The 22,696-nt window shown below is 38.5% G+C and overlaps 1 protein-coding gene across 1 annotated transcript; it reads left to right on the top strand.

Annotated features, from left to right (window-relative positions):
- Positions 1–12,384: 12,384 nt before the first annotated feature.
- On the top strand, positions 12,385–20,875 carry LOC132861462 (cytochrome P450 2K1-like). Its single transcript, XM_060892997.1, has 9 exons — positions 12,385–12,656; positions 14,538–14,700; positions 15,315–15,464; positions 16,302–16,462; positions 18,335–18,514; positions 19,357–19,498; positions 19,612–19,796; positions 19,952–20,093; positions 20,172–20,875. The coding sequence occupies exons 1-9, from the start codon at positions 12,453–12,455 to the stop codon at positions 20,366–20,368; spliced, it is 1,524 nt and encodes a 507-aa protein (XP_060748980.1). The 5' UTR covers positions 12,385–12,452; the 3' UTR covers positions 20,369–20,875.
- The last annotated feature ends 1,821 nt before the right edge of the window (positions 20,876–22,696 follow it).

Raw genomic sequence — 22,696 nt, 5'->3', positions numbered from 1 at the left:
GTCCATATTCTGTTTCTGTATATAAAAGAGTAAATACTCATATAAGCTCATTTAAAAATTGTAAATGGACACACTGTTTATAGCATGTATGGATATGTTGATTTAATGTCATCTAAGGTACACAGGAAGTCTACCCCAAGCTTAATAGTTTTTTGTGTGGCATTTATTGTTTGGGGGTGACCGATTTTGTGTTTGCTATCTCTGAGCTCAAAACTGGCAAAGCTGCAACTGACAATTTCCAACAAAAGTGGAATCAACAACTGAATCCATAAGTGCATGACTAGAGGACTCAAGATGGCGATGTGATAGCCACAAAAGATTAATGACCTAATGATCTGATGCCTTTCAGAAATGTCATTTATTGTATCTGCCATTAGAACAGATCATTCATCTCCTGACTCCATTAGATGATATAGTGTTTTGCTTGTTCCTTTCTCTCTCCTTTTGTCAAACCAGTTCATCTGGAGGCTCACTGTGTGGTTGTTATCTGTCAAATGATTTTGGCTTAGTGCTCTTTACTGCAGCTTAAAGTTTAAGCTGACAAGATAGACAGCCAACAGTATCTGGTGGCATCAAGCTTTGCTGGAGTTAAAACATATTTCAAGAGATTGTTATCTGTTACAATGGTAAATTCTGCATCATAGAGGTATTTGCTAAATTTCTTTCACCCTTGGTCAATCATCTGCTGGTAAAGGATATGACTCACATCTGCCCCTCCTTTTCCCTGTTTATGTCTCCCATACACTGTTCTATTAGTCTTTGGAATGTGCTTGGTGCATTGGTACTGTAATCCCCTGCAGCATTATTGTCAATTCCCAGAATCCAAGTGTGCAGACAGTGTTTTACCCTTATTAGTTTGTTTCATCTCAACTTGTTGTAACTCGGATTTCAAATCAAGCACTGAGAACCACTTCAAGCCTGTTACTGTGGAAAAGACCTCTTCTAAGTTCAGTATGGTGTATGCATTTTGATCGTCGTTTTGAGCTTTTGTAAGTTGATCCATAACCGCACTGTACGTTTTTTTTTTTCCAAAATACGACCCTTGGTACTTTCCCACTGTGGCCATAGTTTGTGCAACAAGAACTTAGGCATTGAATTCAAGAACTTCATTATTCTTTTTTCCAGGATGTAGACTCGGGGAGTCACCAAACTCAAAGGTAAGTTTAGATTAAGATAGATGGTAGGTAGGGCTAGGGGGTGCCCATGCTTTACAATCTCGGCAGCTGGAGGTAAGAGTCTAACTAGGATTTTTCATGTTCTGTGCATAACTGAGCTAGACTAGCCATTTAACAAGAAATCAACACTTGCAGGCCCAGTCTTAAAATTGGGTTCATTAGTGTACTCATTCCTTGAAAAAACTGTGGCAATGTAGCATTGCTTGTTTTCACTTTTCAACCACAATTTTATGGACAATGAGTCCACAATATTGTCACGGTAATATCAACTGTTGTGGTTTCTGGTGTGTGAAGTTTATTTTACTCTTGACTATCAATAACAAACAATATAAGGTATTACATGAGTCTGATCAAGGAATTAACGTCAGGAAATAGTTCAGTACATTTACTGAATTAAGTTTAAGAAAATAGCTGTATTCAATGGATCAAGTTCAGAAAATAAGGGGAAAATACCTCTAAGATCTATAAACTGATCAGACAACAAAATGATGAGGAAAAAAAAATCCAAGTCTATGGGTGGTATCCATTTCAGTCACATAATTCTAAACTAAAAGTGAAAATGCAAATTTCAACACACACAACCAAACTGTCTTATTTCACTGAACTTTGAAGAACCACATCAATGACTCCATTAACTTTTGGCTGAATCAACAAGGCCCTAGAACTCGTAAGCTCTGTTACAAAACTTCTCACTCAGTTAGTTTTTTCCTTTACGAGAAACAACTCATCTATTTCATTTAATCCTGTATGAAGGTTCTTCAATTGTTTCTCTAAAATAACTTGTTCTATTATCTTGAGATTTGTATGTTTCAGATACACATTTTTGGTTTGTTCCTTTTGGTTTGTTGGTCAGTAATCTACATATTACGAATACAATTATTTAAACATTCTATTTATTTGTTTCCGTTACTTACATCAGCAAATATTAATATATATTTTGACTGCAACTGCAAACAAATTTGAGTGTAGGTTACACATTCAAGACAAAAATGAAAGAAACTGAATCTAATAACCCTTTCAGTACATCTTTGGAGGTAGGAAGAAAGAAAGAAAGAAAGAAAGAAAGAAAGAAAGAAAGAAAGATTACAATAAATCTCAGGCAAAATACCCAGTGACACACTAAATGGTAAAGTAAACAGGTATTTAACTTAGTTCAGTGTCCGATAAAGAATCTAGCCATGGGGGTCACAGTCCAGTGACTTCTGTGCCGGTCCCAAGCCCGGATAAATAGAGAGGGTTGCGTCAGGAAGGGCATCCGGCATAAAACATTGCCAAATCTAACCATGCGAGTTGTCAGTAAGAATTTCATACCGGATCGGTCGAGGCCCGGGTTAACAACGACCGCCATCGGCGCCGTTGACCTACAGGGCGCCGGTGGAAATTGGGCTACTGTTGGTCGAAGGAGTAGAGGAGGGAGGAGAGTGCACAGACAGAGAGAGAAGAGGAAAGGTAAGAGTGTAGGACTGAGAATAGGGACTCTGAATGTTGGTACTATGACAGGGAAAGGTAGAGAGCTGGCTGATATGATGGAGAGAAGGAAGGTGGATATACTGTGTGTACAGGAGACCAAGTGGAAGGGTAGCAAGGCTCGTAGTATAGGAGCAGGATTCAAGCTGTTTTATTATGGTGTGGATAGTAAGAGAAATGGGGTAGGTGTGGTCCTGAAGGAGGAGTTTGTGAGGAATGTTCTGGAGGTGAAGAGAGTGTCAGACAGGGTGATGAGTCTGAAGTTAGAGATTGAAGGGGTGATGTTGAATGTTGTTAGTGGTTATGCCCCGCAGGTAGGTTGTGAGTTAGAGGAGAAAGAGAGATTCTGGTGTGAATTCGATGAGGTGATTGAGAGTATTCCCAAGGGTGAGAGAGTGGTGATAGGAGCGGATTTTAATGGACATGTTGGTGAGGGGAACACAGGTGATGAGGAGGTGATGGGCAAGTTTGGAGTTAAGGAAAGGAACCTTGAAGGACAGATGGTAGTAGACTTTGCTAAGAGGATGGACATGGCTGTGGTTAACACGTATTTTCAGAAGAGGGAGGAACATAGAGTGACTTACAAGAGTGGAGGTAGGAGAACACAGGTAGACTACATCCTTTGTAGAAGAGGCAATCTGAAAGAGATTAGTGACTGTAAAGTGGTAGTGGGAGAGAGTGTAGCCAGACAGCATAGGATGGTGGTGTGTAGGATGACTCTGATGGTCTGTAAGAAGAAGAGGTCAAAGATAGAGAAGAAAACTAAGTGGTGGAAGCTGAAAAAGGAGGAATGTTGTGAGGAATTTAGACAGAAGTTGAGGCAGGCTCTGGGTGGTCAGGTAGTGCTGCCGGATGACTGGGAAACTACAGCAGAAGTGATCAGGGAGACAGGGAGAAAGGTGCTGGGTGTGTCATCTGGAAGGAGGAAAGAAGATAAGGAGACTTGGTGGTGGAATGAGGAAGTTCAGGATAGTATCCAGAGGAAGAGATTAGCCAAGAAGAAGTGGGATATGGACAGGACTGAAGAGAATAGACAGGAATACAAGGAGTTACAGCGCAGAGTGAAGAGGGAGGTGTCTAAGGCCAAGCAGAAGGCATATGATGAGTTGTACACTAGGTTAGACACTAGAGAAGGAGAGAAGGACATGTACAGGTTAGCTAGACAGAGGGATCGAGATGGGAAGGATGTGCAGCAAGTTAGAATTATTAAGGATAGAGATGGAAGGGTGCTCACAAGTGAGGAGAGTGTACAGAGGAGATGGAAGGAATACTTTGAGGAGCTGATGAATGAGGAAAATCAGAGGGAAAAAAGAGTAGAAGGGGTGAACTCTGTGGAACAGGAAGTAGATAAGATTAGAAAGGATGAAGTCAGGAAGGCCTTGAAGAGGATGAAAAGTGGAAAGGCAGTTGGTCCTGACGACATCCCGGTAGAGGTCTGGAAGTGTCTAGGAGAGGCAGCAGTGGAATTTTTAACTAGTCTGTTCAACAGGGTATTAGAAAGTGAGAGGATGCCTGAGGAATGGAGAAGGAGTGTGTTAGTGCCGATCTTTAAGAATAAGGGTGACGTGCAGAGTTGCAGCAACTATAGGGGGATAAAGTTGATGAGCCATACAATGAAGTTGTGGGAAAGAGTAGTGGAAGCTAGGTTAAGGAAGGTGGTGGAAATTTGTGAGCAGCAGTATGGCTTCATGCCGAGAAAGAGCACAACAGATGCAATTTTTGCTCTGAGAATGTTGATGGAGAAGTATAGGGATGGTCAGAGGGAGTTGCACTGTGTGTTTGTAGACTTAGAGAAAGCGTATGACAGGGTGCCAAGAGAAGAGCTGTGGTACTGTATGAGGAAGTCAGGAGTAGCAGAGAAGTATGTCAGAGTGGTGCAGGACATGTATGAGAGGAGCAGGACAGTGGTGAGGTGTGCTGTAGGTCAGACAGAGGAGTTTACAGTGGAGGTGGGACTGCATCAGGGATCGGCTCTGAGCCCCTTCCTGTTTGCTATAGTGATGGACCAGTTGTCAGAGGAGGTCAGACAGGAGTCTCCTTGGACGATGATGTTTGCAGATGACATTGTGATCTGTAGTGAGAGCAGGGAGCAGGTGGAGGAAAACCTGGAGAGGTGGAGGTTTGCGCTGGAGAGAAGAGGAATGAAAGTCAGTCGTAGTAAGACTGAGTACATGTGTGTGAATGAAAGGGAGGGAAGTGGAATAGTAAGGTTACAGGGTGAAGAGGTGAAGAAGGTACAGGAGTTTAAGTACTTGGGGTCAACAGTCCAGAGTAATGGAGAGAGTGGGAAAGAAGTAAAGAAGCGAGTGCAGGCAGGTTGGAGTGGGTGGAGAAAGGTGTCAGGAGTTCTGTGTGATAGGAAAATATCAGCAAGAATCAAGGGGAAGGTGTACAGGACAGTGGTGAGACCGGCCGTGCTGTATGGTTTAGAGACAGTGACACTGAAGAAGAGACAGGAGTCAGAGCTTGAGGTAGCCGAACTGAAGATGTTGAGGTTCTCTTTGGGTGTGACAAGATTGGACAGGATTAGGAACGAGTACATCAGAGGGACAGCCCATGTTGGACGTTTGGGGGACAAAGTTAGGGAGGCGAGATTAAGATGGTTTGGACATGTTCAGAGGAGGGAGAGTGAGTATATTGGTAGGAGAATGTTGGACATGGAGCTGCCAGGCAGGAGGCAAAGAGGAAGGCCAAAGAGGAGGTATATGGATGTAATTAATGAGGATTTGAAGCTAGTGGGTGCAAGTGTTGAGGATGCAGAAGATAGGGTTAGGTGGAGAGAGATGATTCGCTGTGGCGACCCCTGAAGGGAAAAGCCGAAAGAAGAAGAAGAAGTGTCCGATAAAGAAAATATCAATATCACAGATCTCAAGGGACAACAAACAAAACAGGAATGGAGGGGAAAGGGGGAAAACACTCTTTCAAAGACAAGGCAAAAATTAGGATTAATTCCTTTTCAACAAATTTAACATTTTAAATGACCATTTTCAAAGAGATATTATTAGCAAATTCCATGCCTGCATTCTTAAGAATTTCCAGTCATTACTCCCAACAGCATGGGGATGTGGTAGCCTAGTGGTTAAGGTGCTGGGCTACCAATTGGAAGGTCGAGAGTTTGATTCTTATGTCCATCAGGCTGCCACTGCTGGGCCAGGTGGACATACTGTGACGCAATAGTTGGGCAATACCAACTTGTTCAACAGAGGGGGTTAATCTACAGATATAGTTATTAAAACATTATATTTTAATACACATTCAAGACAAAAAGGAAATAAATATAATCTAATAACCCTTTCAGGATGCCTTTGGAGGGAGAAAGAAAGAAACAAAAAGAAAGAAAGAAAGAAAGAAAGAAAGAAAGAAAGAAAGAAAAAAAGAAAGAAAGAAAGAAAGAAAAATGAGAATAAATCTCAGGTAAAATATCTAGTAACACACTAAATGGTAAAGTAAACAGGAATTTAACTCAGTTCAGTGTCCGATAAAGAAAACTCCATGTCCAACATCACAGATATCAAGGAACAACAAACAAAACAGGAATGGCGGGGCGGGGAGGGGAGGGGAGGGGAGGGGAGGGGGACCTCAACCTTTCAGGCAAAAATTAGGATTAATTCCTATTCAACAACTTTAACATTTCAAATGACCATTTTCAAAACAATAAAGCTTTTAAAGAGCACCAATATAATTTTCCTTAATGGTAATATGGAGTTCTAGGAAGTGTAGTTGTCAAAAAAGTTTGATTCTGCTTTATTATTCTCTGGCTAATATTGGTACAAATTGACCAACAAAACAAGAGTTGTCCAGAGAAACAGAACTGTATTTGTATTTAGTTTGCTATGCAAATGAGGATTCTAAGAGAAAAAAGGTGATGTGACTAATGGCATTAAGCTTTATGACTTTTTATGAATAATATACTTTAGAAAAGTGTGTCAAAGTTCATAATACTAGCAATCACCACTGTAATCACAAAAAATAACTATGAGCTAGGATTGAGAAAAAAGTACTTTTGAATGGATGATTTTAACTATGTTGTCTTTGTTACAACTGGCAAAATGAAATGTTTTGGTTACATGTTTTGTTTGTTTTGGAAAACAGAACAGAAACAACGATAAACCAAACATGGAAAATGAGAACAGTTCAGCTGAGCTAGTTAGCTCAGGTCCGTCTGGGGCCTGTTCAGCCGAGGCAGAGCCCACCGCTGAGACCAAACCTGCTGTGGAGGAGGAGTGTGCTGCTGGGCCTGTGGAGGCTGAACTGACCGCAACGGAGCCAACAGACACAGGTACGAGCGAAAACACATCAACACAGAACACCGATAACAAACAGATAAATAACGACATTGAACAACTGGAAAGTAAACAGAGGGATGATGGCATTGAAATGGAGATGGAGCATGTAGTGCTTAAAGCAGCACAAAAAAGAAAAAAACTTGGACAGAACCAATGACTGTAGACTCCTTGAAAAAAGCCGACTTGGAAGAATCAGATGATCAAAACGACAGTGAAAGTGAACTATCTGACTCTAGTACAGTTCTGTCCCAGAGTGAGTGTTTAGGCCGTAATTAGAATGTAGATGACGTTAAACTGTTTCTAATGTTGAAAAACAGAAAAGAATAGATATCACTTTAATTCAGGAAACGCATCGTGATTTTAAAAATGCCACTGACTGGACACAGTAATGGGAAGGGATCTCTGTCCTTGGCCACAACACTATACTTAGTGGAGGAGTTGGCATTTTATTTAAAAAAATTTGTATCAAATTATCAAATTTTAGTCCTGTGTCTAATCAAATTGTAGAAGTAATAAAAGGAAGACTGCTAAAAGTTCAAGCATAGTTGGAAAATAATGTTTATGTTTTTATTTGTGGATATGTTCCAACCTCAGCAATTTACGTATATACAGTACTCATCCTGCAGAAGTGCTCGACTGATGAATGAGGACATCCACTGATGAATGAGGGCATCCACTGATGAATGAGGACATCATTTCTGGGAGGTGATTTTCATTGTACAGAACTTAACTTGAACAGAAACCATGGTGAACCTCATTTACCCTCACACAATTTTCTTGTTAAAATCATTAACACACAAATTAAGTGACATTTGGAAATATTTATATGGTAATCAGTGACAGTACACTTGGATACACACGTGATAATGTTTTATCTCCCGCAAGATTAGGCAGGTTTTATGTTTTTATACACCATCATGACTGTAATGAGTCTGTCTGTGTTTTGCCCTGTTTCTGTCTGCTGGTTTTCCTTGCTGTTAATTGTTTGCCCCACCCACTTGTTTGTTGCCATGGACACTAATTGAACTCAATCTTTCCCTCAGGTGTGTTGTCTTAGTCGCTGATTATATCTACTCTGTTTGTTCACTTCCCTGGTGCTAGTCATTCTGTCACGGTGAGGCAAAGGCGAGTGAGGATCCAAATGCAGTTCAAACTTTTATTAATCCAAAACACAAAACAGGCAGACAGGCAGGCAAAACAGGGCAGAACCCTGAGCAAACAAGAACATAGACATAAACATTCAACAACGACCAACACCAGGGAAGTGAACAAACAGAGTAGATATAACAAACAGGAACCAATCACCAAGCAGAGACAATCAGTGACTAAGACAACACACCTGATGGAAAGATTGAGTTCAATTAGTGTCCATGGCAACAAACAAGTGGGTGGGGCAAACAATTAACAGCAAGGCAAACCAGCAGACAGAAACAGGGTAAAACACAGACAGACAGACTCATTACAATGACATTTTTAAAAGTTGTATTATTTTACCAGTCAGTTTCTCAGATCACAATATTTTACAGTGTTCTTTTATCTAGAACTTCATCAAGCCTCAAAGTGCTTACTGGCACTTTTTATTAAGTAACAAGGATTTTAGAGAAACTTTTTAAAAAATTTTTGGGATGATTTAAGACCCAAGAAAGTTTCTGTTCAACCATTACAAAGTTGGTGCTCTTTTTGCAAAGTGCAAATAAAACAGTTTTGTCAACAGCATGCTCTCAACAGCTCTAAAGAATTAACCAAGTCCTTGAGAGCCTTAGAAGCTGATATAATCAAACTGCAAGAACTAACAGAATCCACACAAGATCAAAAATAAACAGAGCTTCTCTCTAAGAAAAGGACTCGATTGACTGAAATTTTATCTGTGAAAGCACAGGGGGCTCTGGTCCGGTCCAGGTTCCAAAATGTAGGTCAGATGGATACACCATCTAAATATTTTTTCAGCTTAGAAAAGAAAAACAAGCAAAAAAGACTCATTCAAGCCCTACGTTCTAATACTGTGGCAATGTTGTTAACACCTGGGGATATAAGAAAGAGAGCAGTTTGTTTTTATGAGCAGCTTTACAGAAGTGAACTCAGGCCAGAATACAACCGGGATAGTGTTTTCTTCAACAACATACTGCAGGTAACTGAAGAAGCTAATATAGAACTCTCAGGTAAACTGACCCTAGAGGAACTGCACAGAGTCCTTCAGGGTATGGAGTCAGGGAAAGTGGCACGGATTGATGATGCTTCTGGGAAGTACTAGGAGAGGATCTGTTGCTAGTAATTAATAACAGTTTGGCTGAAGGTTGAGTTGTCACAGGGCAGTCCTCACCCTTTTACCCAAGAAATCCAGACCAGACTTATTGTGTCCCCAATATGTTCATTTTTGACATTGTTTCCCTCATTAGGGACATTCCCAAGGTCTCAAAGCTGCTGAGTTAATTTCAGTAGAACAAAAAAAGCCGTTTGATAGAGTTGAACATTGAAAACGAAAAGTTTATTGATTGATTTTATAAACAAAGTTAAGGCTCTTTATACCAAGGTGGAGAGCATACTTAAAGTTAATGGTGGCTTATGCACTCCATTCAAGGTCAATAGGGGTTAAACAGGGATATGTTCTATCTGGAATGTTGTACTCTGTACCCCTTTTTTACAAGAGATAAGATAAAAATTACATGGAGTTCATTTACCGGATCACGACAACGCAATTCACCTATCTGCTTATGCTGATGATGTAACCGTCTTAAAAATGGTGGAAATGGTATAAAAATAAAGCTTTTTTCTCTGTTAAAGTGGGGAAAATAATTTGTACACATTTTTAAATGCCCCCATTTTTTTCTTAGCACTTTTAGAATAATATGTACAGGAAGATGCTATTTACTTATTTGTTGTGTATTGTGACTTTGTAAATTTATTTGCATAACAAAATAAATAAATCAAATCTTTCTCTCTCTCTCTCTCTCTCTCTCTCTCTCTCTCTCTCTCTCTCTTTCTCTCACTCTAAGAAAGAAAGAAAGATAAGAAAAATTACAATAAATCTCAGATAAAATACCCAGTAACACACTAAATGGTAAAGTAAACAGGAATTTAACTCTGTTCAGTGTCCGATAAAGAAAAACTCCATGTCCAGTATCACAGATATCAAGGGACAACAAACAAAACAGGAATGGAGGGGAAAGGGGGAAAAACTCAACCTTTTAAGAACAAGGCAAAAATTAGGGTTAATTCCTATTCAACAACTTTAACATTTCAAATGACCATTTTCAAAACAATAAAGCTTTTAAAGAGCACCAATATTAATTCCCCAACACTTTGCATACACACAAAGAGATTTCATGCCTGCATTCTTAAGAATTTCCAGTCATTACTCCCAAAAGAGTAAAATGTTTATCACAAATATGTACAGTATGGTTAGGCAAATCAATTTTCTGCACATTTCAAAATGAAACCAACTAAAGTATTAGCACGAATATGAACTTAATATGGAGTGTAGCTGTCAAAAAGTTTGATTCTGCTTTATTATGCTCTGGCTAATATTGGCACAAATTGACCGTCAAGACAAGAGAAACAGAAGAAAACAGAGAAACAGAACTGTACTTGTATTTAGTTTGCTATGCAAATGAGGATTCTAAGAGAAAAAAAGGTGATGTGAGACTTCTGATTATTTTGTTTAGTAACTAAAGGCATTAAGCTTTATGACTTTTTATATATAATAAACTTTAGAAAAGTGTGTCAAAGTTCATAATACTAGCAATCACCACTGTAATAACAAAGAAATAACTATGAGCTAGTACTGAGAAAAAAGCACATAAGATTTAGGGTGGAGCAGCTAACACTGGGCAATATTTTCTTTAATATTTCTTTAATATTTCTTTAATATTTCTTTATTGCTTCCTTGAAATTCTTCAAGGAAGCAATATGTTGGAAGATTAATATCAAGATTTTTTACTTATAAAAGTAATAAAAGTATAATATACTGGACATGTATACAGTGTCAGTATACTATAGTATACTGACACTGTCAGTTAATGCTTCTGCCCATTGAACAATACTGGACATGTAGGGAGTAACAATGGGTTAATCTAAAAATGTAAACTATGTATATTGTAAAATGCATTTGAATTGGTGAATTGTACCACTTACGCTAATATATTATAATAAAAAATATTTTGCTATTTAAGGCAAATCTTTATTTCTCATTTGTCACTTTAAACTTTTAATGACCTAATCATTGAATAAATTATTGTAAAACTAACTTAAATAAAGTAACCTTATTTTCTTGATCAGAGACTGAACAATGCACCATATTAAACTTGATTTGTGTCTTCTCCTCTAGGATCTCTCTAGGATCTCTGCTTTTCTCGATATACATGCTTCCCTTAGGGAACATCATTAGAAGGCATAAGATTAGTTTCCACTGTTATGCTGATGATAAACAGTTATATATCTCATTAAAACCGGATGAAATAGCTAAATTGTCTAAATTAACTGAGTGCAGAAATACTACTTATCGGTCCAAAAACCAGTACACAGAAGCTCTCACACTTCAACTTCCATTTAGAGGGATGTACTGTTACTACTAGCTCCACAGTGAAAGACCTGGGTGTTATATTAGACAGCAACTTGTATTTTGAAAATCATATCATCAATATTACAAAAACAGCCTTCTTCCACCTTAAAATATTGCCAAGCTAATAAACATCCTATATCCTGTATCTGATGCTGAGAAGTTAGTTCATGCATTCATGAGACTGGACTATTGTAATGCATTACTAGGTGGTTGTCCTGCATCTTTGATCAATAGGCTACAGTTAGTCCAAAATGCAACTGCCATAGTTCTTATCAGGAGAAGAAAATATGACCATATAATCCCAATTCTATCATCTTTACCTTCTTCCTAGTACATGCTCTCTCTCTCTCTCTCTCTCTCTCTCTCTCTCTCTCTCTCTCTCTCTCTCTCTCCTCTTCTGTGAGGCAATAGTTGAGCAATACCAACTTGTGCAACAGAGAGGGGCTTATCTGATTTATTATGACAATCAATACTGATAATCGATTCAGAATACCAATAAGGCTACTAATTAAATTACTTCTACATGTTTAAGTTGATAATGATATAAATATTGTTCTACTACATCAAGTGAGGCTATTTCAAATAAAACCAACTAAAAACTTGTGGAATACTCTATGTAATCGTAGTTACCCATTCAATGCAAGCTTTCTTTTATGGATATCTGTTACAAGTAAATAATTAAATATGTTCAATAAATTAAAATGAAATCTACAAATAAAACATTTATTCACAAAAAATAAATGAAATGCACAAATACCAACTAAAATGTATAAATGAATAAAATTTGATTTTTATTGTGTGTGTCTGCCTGGCATTTATTCAAACACAGCTCCACCCCTGTTTCTTTACCACACCCAGCCAACCAAAGTCACTACAAATGTTGCAATCCAAGTAGTTTGTTTTTATGTTTGCTACTTTCTACTTGTTTAATGTAGAAGAAGTTTGACTCACGTTATCTATTTAGCAATGACTTCGGTGGAAGCCCTTTTCCTGCCGCCTACAGCTACTGGCATCTTGTTTGCTTTTGTGTTTCTGCTGATTGTTTATCTCCTTTTTTCTGATGCCAGCTCTCAGGAAGAAAACAAAGAGCCTCCGGGTCCTAAACCACTGCCTCTTCTGGGAAACATGCTGCAGGTGAACCTCAAGAGACCATACCTGACTCTATGTGAAGTGAGTGTCTTGATTGTTGTAGTCCCGTTTTTTTATCCTTATTATTTTTGTTTAGATAATTTTTAAAAGATTGTTTGTGGAAGCCACAAATCAATCAGATTTCTGATTCTGCATGATCTGAGATGAGAACTTCCTTAGGACATACATCTAACAATGTTTTTTTTTTTTTTAAATTAAAACACTTTGCAGAAAACTTTTCATCTGACAAAAATTATATATAATTAGTCAGTGTTAATAAACATTAATAATCAGTAATGTCTACTCTGGACAAATAGTCACAGTTGGAAATAAAATATAATATTACAGTTAAGTGTATAATGTAGGGCTACTTTCACCTGTTTTCAGAATAGCTTTAATCCTTCTTGGAATGCTGTCCTGCATATCATGCATATGTTGAGCCATCCCTCAAGAATAAAAACTTCCAGTTCTTTGACGGATAATGAAGACTTATTAATAATGACTTATTGGGGCGGTCAAATATATACTTATACTAAGTAAATAAGTATACTGTGTACAATACTAAGGCTGGTTGTGAACTTTAGTTTTGCATGATTTCCATTAGCCAAGCTTTGTAGTCCTTTCCTTGTATTTTATGTAAAACAGAACTCCTTGTAATTTAATTGCTAGTAAAAATATTTTTAACAAATATCTGATATATTAGATTAAATAATGTTAAAAGAATCAGTAGTGGTTGTGTTACTTCCTTACAGTTACAAAGGTTTGGGTTCAGGCCTGAGTGGGTGAGCTTGTGGTAGTTTTATTTTAGTAAAATAAATAAATAGTGCAAATTAGTTCATTTACATGGAACCAATTTCTATAATTGTAAGTAAATTCAATGCAAAACCACAGATATAAAATCTAAACTTATCTAAAATAATATGAACATTAAATACAATACAAAAACAATCTGGTCATAAAATTATTCCAGTAACAAGAAAAAAAATCAGTTATGTAACTTATTAATGTAACTGTTATAATCCACTATTTGTACTTGCATGTTAATGTTAAAGAACCAAATTCAGTTTATATGTTTTATATGTATTTTATCTTTTTTCTGACATGCTGCTTAATTAGTTTGGTTAATTGTTGAGGTGTTTTTATTTGCAGTAATTTTAGTGTTAATGTTATGTTAATGTTTAGCTATTTCACTTTCAGTGTTTGCCATATTAAACTACAGTGTGACAACAGGGTTAGCAATAAATTACTTGGCACAGACTAACATGACAAAACATTATGATTTTATGTCAAGCAGTTGAAGAGCTTTGAGCACTTTTAAAATTATTTTACAGACAAATATTTGCAGTGCTTGTTTTTTTTGTTAACTGTATAACTTTGGTGTCACTCATATAAATGTGTAGTGCAGCAGCAAAGTTTATACAATTATACAGATTAAAAGCTTCAGTTTAAACAGAATGGTGCAAAAATAAACATAGAATGTCGAAGGAAAATGCCAGATTGGTTCAAGCAAACAGGAAGTATACAATAATCTTGAGGTGTATGGACTAGAACAGCAGAATACCGTTGGGTTCCACTCCTGTCAGCCAAGAAAAGTATTCTGAGGCTTCAGTAGGCACAGTACTGTATCAAGTTCACATTTTCTACACACTTTATATTCATAAAAAAAAATATATATAGAAATTCACATTTTATATGCTCTTGGCAAGTGACATGCAGATGATTCTCATCATCTATGAAGATTATTATAAAGAATGAGTTTATAATAAACCTGCTGATGTTTAATTGTATTTTTTTTTCTGTGGTCCATGTACCAATACTGGGCAAATGACAAAGAGCTTTAACTGCCCTAGCAAGTTAATCCACAAATATAAATCAAATAAGAAAGCATTCAAACTGACTTTTACTCTTTGATTCCTTTTACAGATGTCAAAAAAATATGGATCAGTATTCACTGTGTATTTTGGGCCTAAGAAAGTTGTTGTCTTAGCTGGATATCAAACCGTTAAACAAGCACTTGTATATAATTCAGAGGAATTCGGAAACAGAGATATCAGTCCCATTTTCTTTGACCTCAGCAAAGGACATGGTAAGAGAGTCATCAAAGTTGTTTAGCATGGTGTGTATGTGAGTGTGTGTATGTGTGTGTATTTTACAGTATATACCATATTTTTCGATGGTTTCAATGGACATTCTAGGATCAATTTGATTCCAAATTGAATATATTTTTTAGGGGAGAAGCTTGGTTTGTATAAATGTAAACACCGTGTTAATTTTGCATTCCTGAATAAGTTCTACTTCAGAAACACACTCAGCCTCTGGTTCTTTTTTGTGCCTGTATTTTTGCCTGTAATGATGTATAACTGATGTAAAGCAATAAGTACCATTTAAGCATCCTGCTTAATTGTAGAAAAAGAAGAATTGTTGAAGGTGAAAGATTATCATTCCAGTCTTGGTATACTGTATTTATTTATTTATATATTCTAGTGCATTTCAAAGTTATTCCATATTTAAAAATGAGGAATTTATTCTCCATTTATCTGTTTTCAGAAGTCAACCTATTCATTACAGGATTTATATATTATACTTATTATGCATTAAATATATGATTTCTCAGGATATCTACCATTTAAGAAACTTCTCTCTCTCCCTCACCAACAAACTTCAAGATTTTCTCTTTATTAACTTCTCTTTCAACTTCAGGAATTCTGTTTAGCAATGGTGAAAGCTGGAAAGAAATGAGACGATTTTCTCTCACCACTCTTCGAGACTTTGGGATGGGCAAAAGAGGGAGCGAGGAGAAAATCATAGAAGAAACACACTATTTGAGGGAAATGTTGAAAGATTTACAGGGTAAAATCTTACAGTAATTTGACTTTAATGTCAGTTAAAATGTAGTCACTATTTCACTTTTAAGAAATTTAGACTATATTTCTGCATATTCGATTGCTGCATAAAAGTAAAAATTTATTAAAATATATTAAAAATTGTATTGTATTAACAACCACAAAAACTGAAGTAATATTTAACTATAACTGTTTTAGCCACAGTTTAGAGTTTATGTAAATAAATCCATGATGTGCAACAAAGACAATGTAGGTGTTCTCATTAGGAATAAGACAGAGCTGACAGTAATCTGTGTCATTAATACTATAAATCAGTAATAGGTACAGCTCTAATTTCTAATTTCAGATCTAATTCAGGGGTATTTAGATTTAAAGCATTTGTATGCAGTACCCTCTGAAATGCTAAAGAGGTCCTTATGTAATTTTATTTTTAGTTCATTATTTAATATACTTTGTAGACTGTTAACAATAACAATAAATTTTTCAACGACCAAATATTTGTGGACCTTATTATAATTATAACAGATGCTTTGAGTAAACTGACTTCAGTCCAGTCCTATATATTCAAATTCTATAAGGTTGGAAAGGTTGTGTTAAGGTTGGAAACCAGTTCAAATCAGGGTACCAAAATTAGCATTTTAGCAACATTAGAAAGAAGCACTTCTAACTTAGCAAAAAAGAAATTTCTTGCTAAGTTTCTTTTTAAGAAATCTGTATCACAAACATTACTATGAATAACTTTACATTTAATTTAGGTTGGTGTACTTCAGTAACTTTAATCATCAGATAATTAAATAATTAGATCATTTTTACAAAGGGATTTTTGTTGCTTACTACTTTACAGGGAAACCATTTGATACTTCACAGCCATTAAATTATGCCACCTCAAACATCATCTCAGCCATTGTCTATGGAAGCAGGTTTCAATACAGTGACCCTCAGTTCAAAGAAATGGTTAAGCGGGCCAACGATAACATCAAGCTTGTTGGCTCACCTTCTATACAGGTAATATGCTCATCAACATAATTCTAAACATTCTAAAAGTCAATTTCTAGCACAGATAAAATGTTTAAAAGGGTGAAAGAACATGTAGTTCCAGCTGTGTAGAGGCAGCAACAAAGCAGGACCCAAAGAGCTTCAGAGGCTCAGTAAAGGCAGGTAGAATCTTCAGCACTGTCCTCAGCAGCTTAGAAACAGAGAACAAGACAGTCATCATCAATTAGATGGTTGGGACTATTTTACTGCTGCCTGCACTTGGGTCAAGCTGTAACGGCGGGAAACAGAGCGGACCCAAACGCAGGATAGCATAAATCAAAATAGGGTTTAATAACTGAAAACATGAAACAGGACGCAGACAGGACAAATCACAGTAGATGCCGCGCTGCACGAAGCAACAGTTAAATACAAGAAGACAATGACACAATAAGGATCAGGTGTGATGACAGGGAGGAGCAGACGAAGGCGGGGCAGACACGTGATGAGAAACATAAACAGATGCACGTGGCCAGAGTCCGGGCAGAGTCCTTACAGAGCCCCCCCCAAAGGCGCGGCTCCCGACGCGCCAATCCGTCCAGGCAGTCCCGACGGGCCCGGGAGGGGGGAGCAAGGCACACGGCGAGGCAGGTGGGGGGAGCAAGGCACACGGCGAGGCAGGTGGGGGGAGCAAGGCACACGGCGAGGCAGGTGGGGGGAGCAAGGCACACGGCGAGGCAGGTGGGGGGAGCAAGGCACACGGCGAGGCAGGTGGGGGGAGCAAGGCACACGGCGAGGCAGGTGGGGGGAGCAAGGCACACGGCGAGGCAGGTGGGGGGAGCAAGGCACACGGCGAGGCAGGTGGGGGGAGCAAGGCACACGGCGAGGCAGGTGGGGGGAGCAAGGCACACGGCGAGGCAGGTGGGGGGAGCAAGGCACACGGCGGCGCAGCCAGAGAGGGCCGAGCGACGTCCACAGCCGAGCTGAAGGGCCGAGCGACGTCCACAGCCGAGCTGAAGGGCCGAGCGACGTCCACAGCCGAGCTGAAGGGCCGAGCGACGTCCACAGCCGAGCTGAAGGGCCGAGCACAACCCCAGACGCACCCCGGCCAGATCCACCCCCAAAGTCCAGGAAAGGGAGGGCGGGAGGGAAAAAAAATAATAAATCCTCCACAAAACAGGGAAGTCCAAAAACAGGAAAAAACACAGGACTGCGACACCCCCCGCGGACAGGAAGTGGGGCGACGTCCTCCACGGAAACCAAAAGTGAAGCGACGCCCCCCACCGGAAAGTGCGGGCGATGTCACAGGACACTGAAAAAACAAAACAAACCTTGGGCTGGCGACATGGTCCGCAACCAGGAAGTGACGCGGCGCCCCCCGCGAAAAAACCAAAAGCGAGGCGGCGCCCCTCACCGAAAAAATGCGGACCCACGTCGCCAAACGCGCCAAGTCCAGAGGGGGAAAAAAAACAAACACGAAAAAAGTACTCCCAGTCAGCCGGTCCAAATAGCTGCTATCCCGCTGGGTCCTCATGTGGCGGCATCTTCTGTAACGGCGGGAAACAGAGCGGACCCAAACGCAGGATAGCATAAATCAAAATAGGGTTTAATAACTGAAAACATGAAACAGGACGCAGACTAGACAGGACAAATCACAGTAGATGCCGCGCTGCACGAAGCAACGCGGCACAGTTAAATACAAGAAGACAATGACACAATAAGGATCAGGTGTGATGACAGGGAGGAGCAGACGAAGGCGGGGCAGACACGTGACGAGAAACATAAACAGATGCACGTGGCCAGAGTCCGGGCAGAGTCCTTACACAAGCATTCGTACCTTGTACACATGCACATTTGTGACCTGCTATGTTTGAAGCATTAAGTAATTCTGCATTTTACTTGTAGATCTATAATATGTTTCCATGGCTTGGAGGTTGGCTAAAGGACTGGAAACTTATGATGTTAAACTTTGATCAAAATCTAAAACAAATAAAGGATCTTGTCATGAACTTGGAGGAGACTTTAAATCTTGAGGAAACCAGAGGCTTGGTTGACTCTTTTCTTATACGCAAAAAGAATTCTGAGGTAAATCCTGTGATGTGAAAAGAAATTTTGAGCATGTAAAGAGTTTTATATTTACTTAATTTCAGTTTGACTTTGATAGAGAGAGAGAGAGAGAGAGAGAGACTAAATTTGTGTGAGCTAAATAAGTAGTCATGAGTAATATGTAATAAATATAGTTTATAGTTACTCAGATTCAAGGATTTTAATTTAGTGTATGGGCTTTCCCCATAACTGGGATAGCGTAACATCTTTATTTGTTTTTCTTCTCAAACTAGGATTTTTAAAGCTAACTATGCACTTTAAAGGAAAGGATTTCACTGTGCTGTAATGTATATGTGAGAAAAATAAAGACTTCTCTTTTAAATTGCATGAATCATTTTTACATTTAATGCTCCATATTCTACAAAAAAACAAAAGAGATCACATTAGCTTGGTGCATACTGCAGAATGCATGAACCAGCATTTTTAGGCACTATAAAATATATCATTGCCACTGTGCCCCAAAATTGAGGTTCAGCATAAGTGAAGAAAGGGAAAAAAATTGATAACCATATTGTTGGCCTCTTCAGACCTCAAGACCACAAGGCAGAATTTTCAGCTGTAGGGTTTATCACTGTATGCATTCACCCCAAGAATAGAAATAAAATCTGTTAAAAAAATGAAACAATATTACTTTTAAATCCTTGTTCCAGTGCAATAATTATGTGTTACCAGAGAAAGTAACCTGTGGGATTTTAGATAAAGGTGGCATTCATGCATAAATCATTGTGTTCATTAGAAAAGAGTGTACTCAAATAATATAAAATGTAATGACTGTTACACTGGCTAATGGTTACATACAGTATAATGATTCTGTTGGACAGAAAGCTGGAGATAAAGACACCTTGTTTCATGAAGAGAATCTCATTATAACTGTCTCCAACCTGTTTGCTGCTGGTACTGACACCACTAGCACAACACTTCGCTGGTGCCTTCTGTTTATGGCCAAGTATCCTCAGATTCAGGGTAAAATTTCACACACTCAAATATTGTCCACAGAATGACTGCTGCAGGTAGTTTACTGTTTGAATGTTAGTTTATAAAAACAAGTTTTTTTAAAAAGTTTTTCTTATTTCTAGACCATGTCCAGGAAGAGATTGATAGAGTCCTCGGAGGTCGTCAGCCAGTGGTGGAGGACAGAAAGAATTTGCCTTACACAGATGCAGTGATCCATGAAACTCAGAGACTAGCTAACGTAGTACCCATGAGTATCCCCCACACCACTACTTGTGATGTTACATTCCAGGGCTTCTTCATCAAGAAGGTCAATCTGTTCATTTGGTGTTGTTAATGTTAATAAATTGTGTAGGATATATTCAGACCAAACTTTAATTAGATCTAAAATTACAGATATTAACACTATTTAATAATACACATGTAACTAAATGTATTGACATGTAAAGCTCTTTTTCACTGCAGGGTACCTGTGTGTTTCCTCTCCTGATATCTGTGTTGAAAGATGATACTCAATGGGAGAGCCCACAGAACTTTAACCCAGCACATTTCCTAGATGAGCAAGGCCGATTCATTAAGAATGATGCCTTCATGCCTTTTTCTGCAGGTAGTTTGAAATGCTTTTGTTTGCTGAATGTTGTGCTATATATTTCCGTTGGTTTCAAAGGTTCTTGTCTGATTACAGGGCGCAGGGTGTGTTTGGGGGAGAGTCTGGCCAGGATGGAACTCTTTCTCTTCTTCACCTCCTTACTGCAGCATTTCCGCTTCACTCCTCCACCAGGGGTGTCTGAGGATCAGCTGGACCTCACTCCAGCTGTGGGCTTTACATTAAACCCCTCTCCCCACAAGTTGTGCGCAGTTAGCCGTGCATCGCATGAGTGAATATATATTTTTAAGACCCAATTTACATTCAAAGAATGTTCTTAATTTTAGTTTTGTTTAGTTTATTTCTAAAGCACATTTACACAACTGAAGTTGACCAAAGTGCCGGACATCCCAACATGAAAAAGTAAAACAACACAAAGAAAAAGAAAACCCAGGCATATCCAAACTGTGTTAAATGACAAAGAATAAAAATATGTTTTTAGACAATATTTTAAAGACAGACAATGGCAATGAATTACAGAGCTTAGGAATAGCAACTGCAACAGCAATGCTTAATCACCCCTATGCTTCATGTTGTCCCTAGAGCAAGTTATTTGCAGACCTAAGGGACCTTGATGGAACACTAAAACTTTAAAAACAATCAAAAAATGCACTGGAAGCCATTTAAGAGAGGCGAGGATAAGAGAAATATGATCATTTGTACACATTCAAACATTTTTGTTCAAAATGTCAATACAGTTTTATGTAGCTAATATGCTGAATAATAAATTTTAATATAGCTGATATGTGATTTGTTTATATATATATATATATATGTGTGTGTGTGTGTGTGTGTGTATGTGTGTGTGTGTGTATTGTATCAAATCACACTGCGAGGTGGGATGCAAGAACATGGCAGGAAACAGATGGAAAATTTACAGCTCTTTTATTAACGGTCACGAGTGAAGACAGCAGTGCAGAGTGTGGAGAAAAGCAAAAGGTGCAGTCGTGCCTTGATCCATGCTCAGGGACGAGGGGGTGAAGAATGAGTCACCAACCCAGGAGCAACGCTTGGCTGGCAGATGGAAAAGATCTGGCTACAGTCAGTCTAGAGAGTCTGGTGAAACAGAGGGACGGAAGAAGAAACCACCATTAGATCGCCATTCATTGTTCAAAGTTTACCTCTCCTACGGCTCAGCCAGGCTTCTTTAGCTCGCCTACTCCTGAAGAGTGAAGTGTTAGAGGCATCTCCTGATTGGCTCTTCAGGATTTGGCATGCAAGCGGCACTGTCTGTGATGCTAAATTGCTGGTGCTTCTGCTGATCCACAATCGGGGGCAAAGAGCAAACTTGTTTCTTGTAATATCAAAGTGATAAATACAAAATGTCGATGAAATATTGGGTAAAATAGAATTTACAAGATACATCAAATGGAACAATAATACAATAAATCTCAGGTAAAATAGCTAGTGACACACTAAATGGTAAAGTAAACAGGAATTTAACTCAGTGTCCGATAAAGAAAATATCAATATCACAGATATCAAGGAACAACAAACAAAACAGGAATGGATGGGAAAGGGGACAAAAACTCAACCTTGCAAGAACAAGGCAAAATTAGGATTAATTTGTATTCAACAACTTTAACATTTCAAATGACCATTTTCAAAACAATAAAGCTTTTAAAGAGCACCAATATAATTTTCCTTAATGGTAATATGGAGTTCTAGGAAGTGTAGTTGTCAAAAAAGTTTGATTCTGCTTTATTATTCTCTGGCTAATATTGGTACAAATTGACCGACAAGACAAGAGTTGTCCAGAGAAACAGAACTGTATTTGTATTTAGTTTGCTATGCAAATGAGGATTCTAAGAGAAAAAAGGTGATGTGAGACTTCTGATTATTTTGTTTTGTAACTAATGGCATTAAGCTTTATGACTTTTTATAAATAATAAACTTTAGAAAAGTGTGCCAACACAGTAGGAAATATTTCGGCTGGAAATTCTTCAAGGAAGCAATATGTTGGAAGATTAATATAAAAATTTTTTTACTTATAAAATGAATTATAAGAGGGGGCACGGTGGCTTAGTAGTTAGCTCGTTCGCCTCACACCTCCAGGGTTGGGGGTTCGATTCCCGCCTCCGCCTTGTGTGTGGAGTTTGCATGTTCTCCCCATTCCTCTGGGGTTTCCTCCAGGTACTCTGGTTTCCTTCCCCGGTCCAACGACATGCATGGTAGGTTGATTGGCATCTCCAGAAAATTGTCCGTAGTGTGTGAGTGTGTGAGTGAATGAGAGTATGTGTGCCCTGTGATGGGTTGGCACTCAGTCCAGGGTGTATCCTGCCTTAGATACACCTGAGATAGGTTCCCCGTGACCCGAGGTAGTTCGGATAAGCAGTAGAAAATGAGTGAATGAATGAATGAATTATAAGATAATTATAAGTTCACAGTTGACAATATAGGAAAGTCACTCAGATGAGTAAGTTTTTTCTCATGTAATCTCAGGGAGATTTTCCTTGCAAATGTTGACTCTGGCTTGCTCAGGGTTTTTTGACAGTGTCAGTGTACTGTCAGTTAAGGCTTCTGCCCATTATAAAATACTGGACATGTAGGGAGTAACAATGGGT

Source organism: Tachysurus vachellii, chromosome 18 (genome assembly GCF_030014155.1).
Source record: "Tachysurus vachellii isolate PV-2020 chromosome 18, HZAU_Pvac_v1, whole genome shotgun sequence".
NCBI classification, from domain to species: Eukaryota; Metazoa; Chordata; class Actinopteri; order Siluriformes; family Bagridae; genus Tachysurus; species Tachysurus vachellii.
This window is presented reverse-complemented; position numbering and strand designations above follow the sequence as displayed.

Excerpts from the sequence above, each read along its gene's own strand:
- LOC132861462 (XM_060892997.1), top strand. The coding sequence starts at position 12,453 with ATGACTTCGGTGGAAGCCCTTTTCCTGCCGCCTACAGCTACTGGCATC. Across the intron at positions 15,465-16,301 it reads AATGTTGAAAGATTTACAGG|GGAAACCATTTGATACTTCA; the intron begins GTAAAATCTTAC and ends ACTACTTTACAG. Across the intron at positions 19,499-19,611 it reads CAAGTATCCTCAGATTCAGG|ACCATGTCCAGGAAGAGATT; the intron begins GTAAAATTTCAC and ends TCTTATTTCTAG.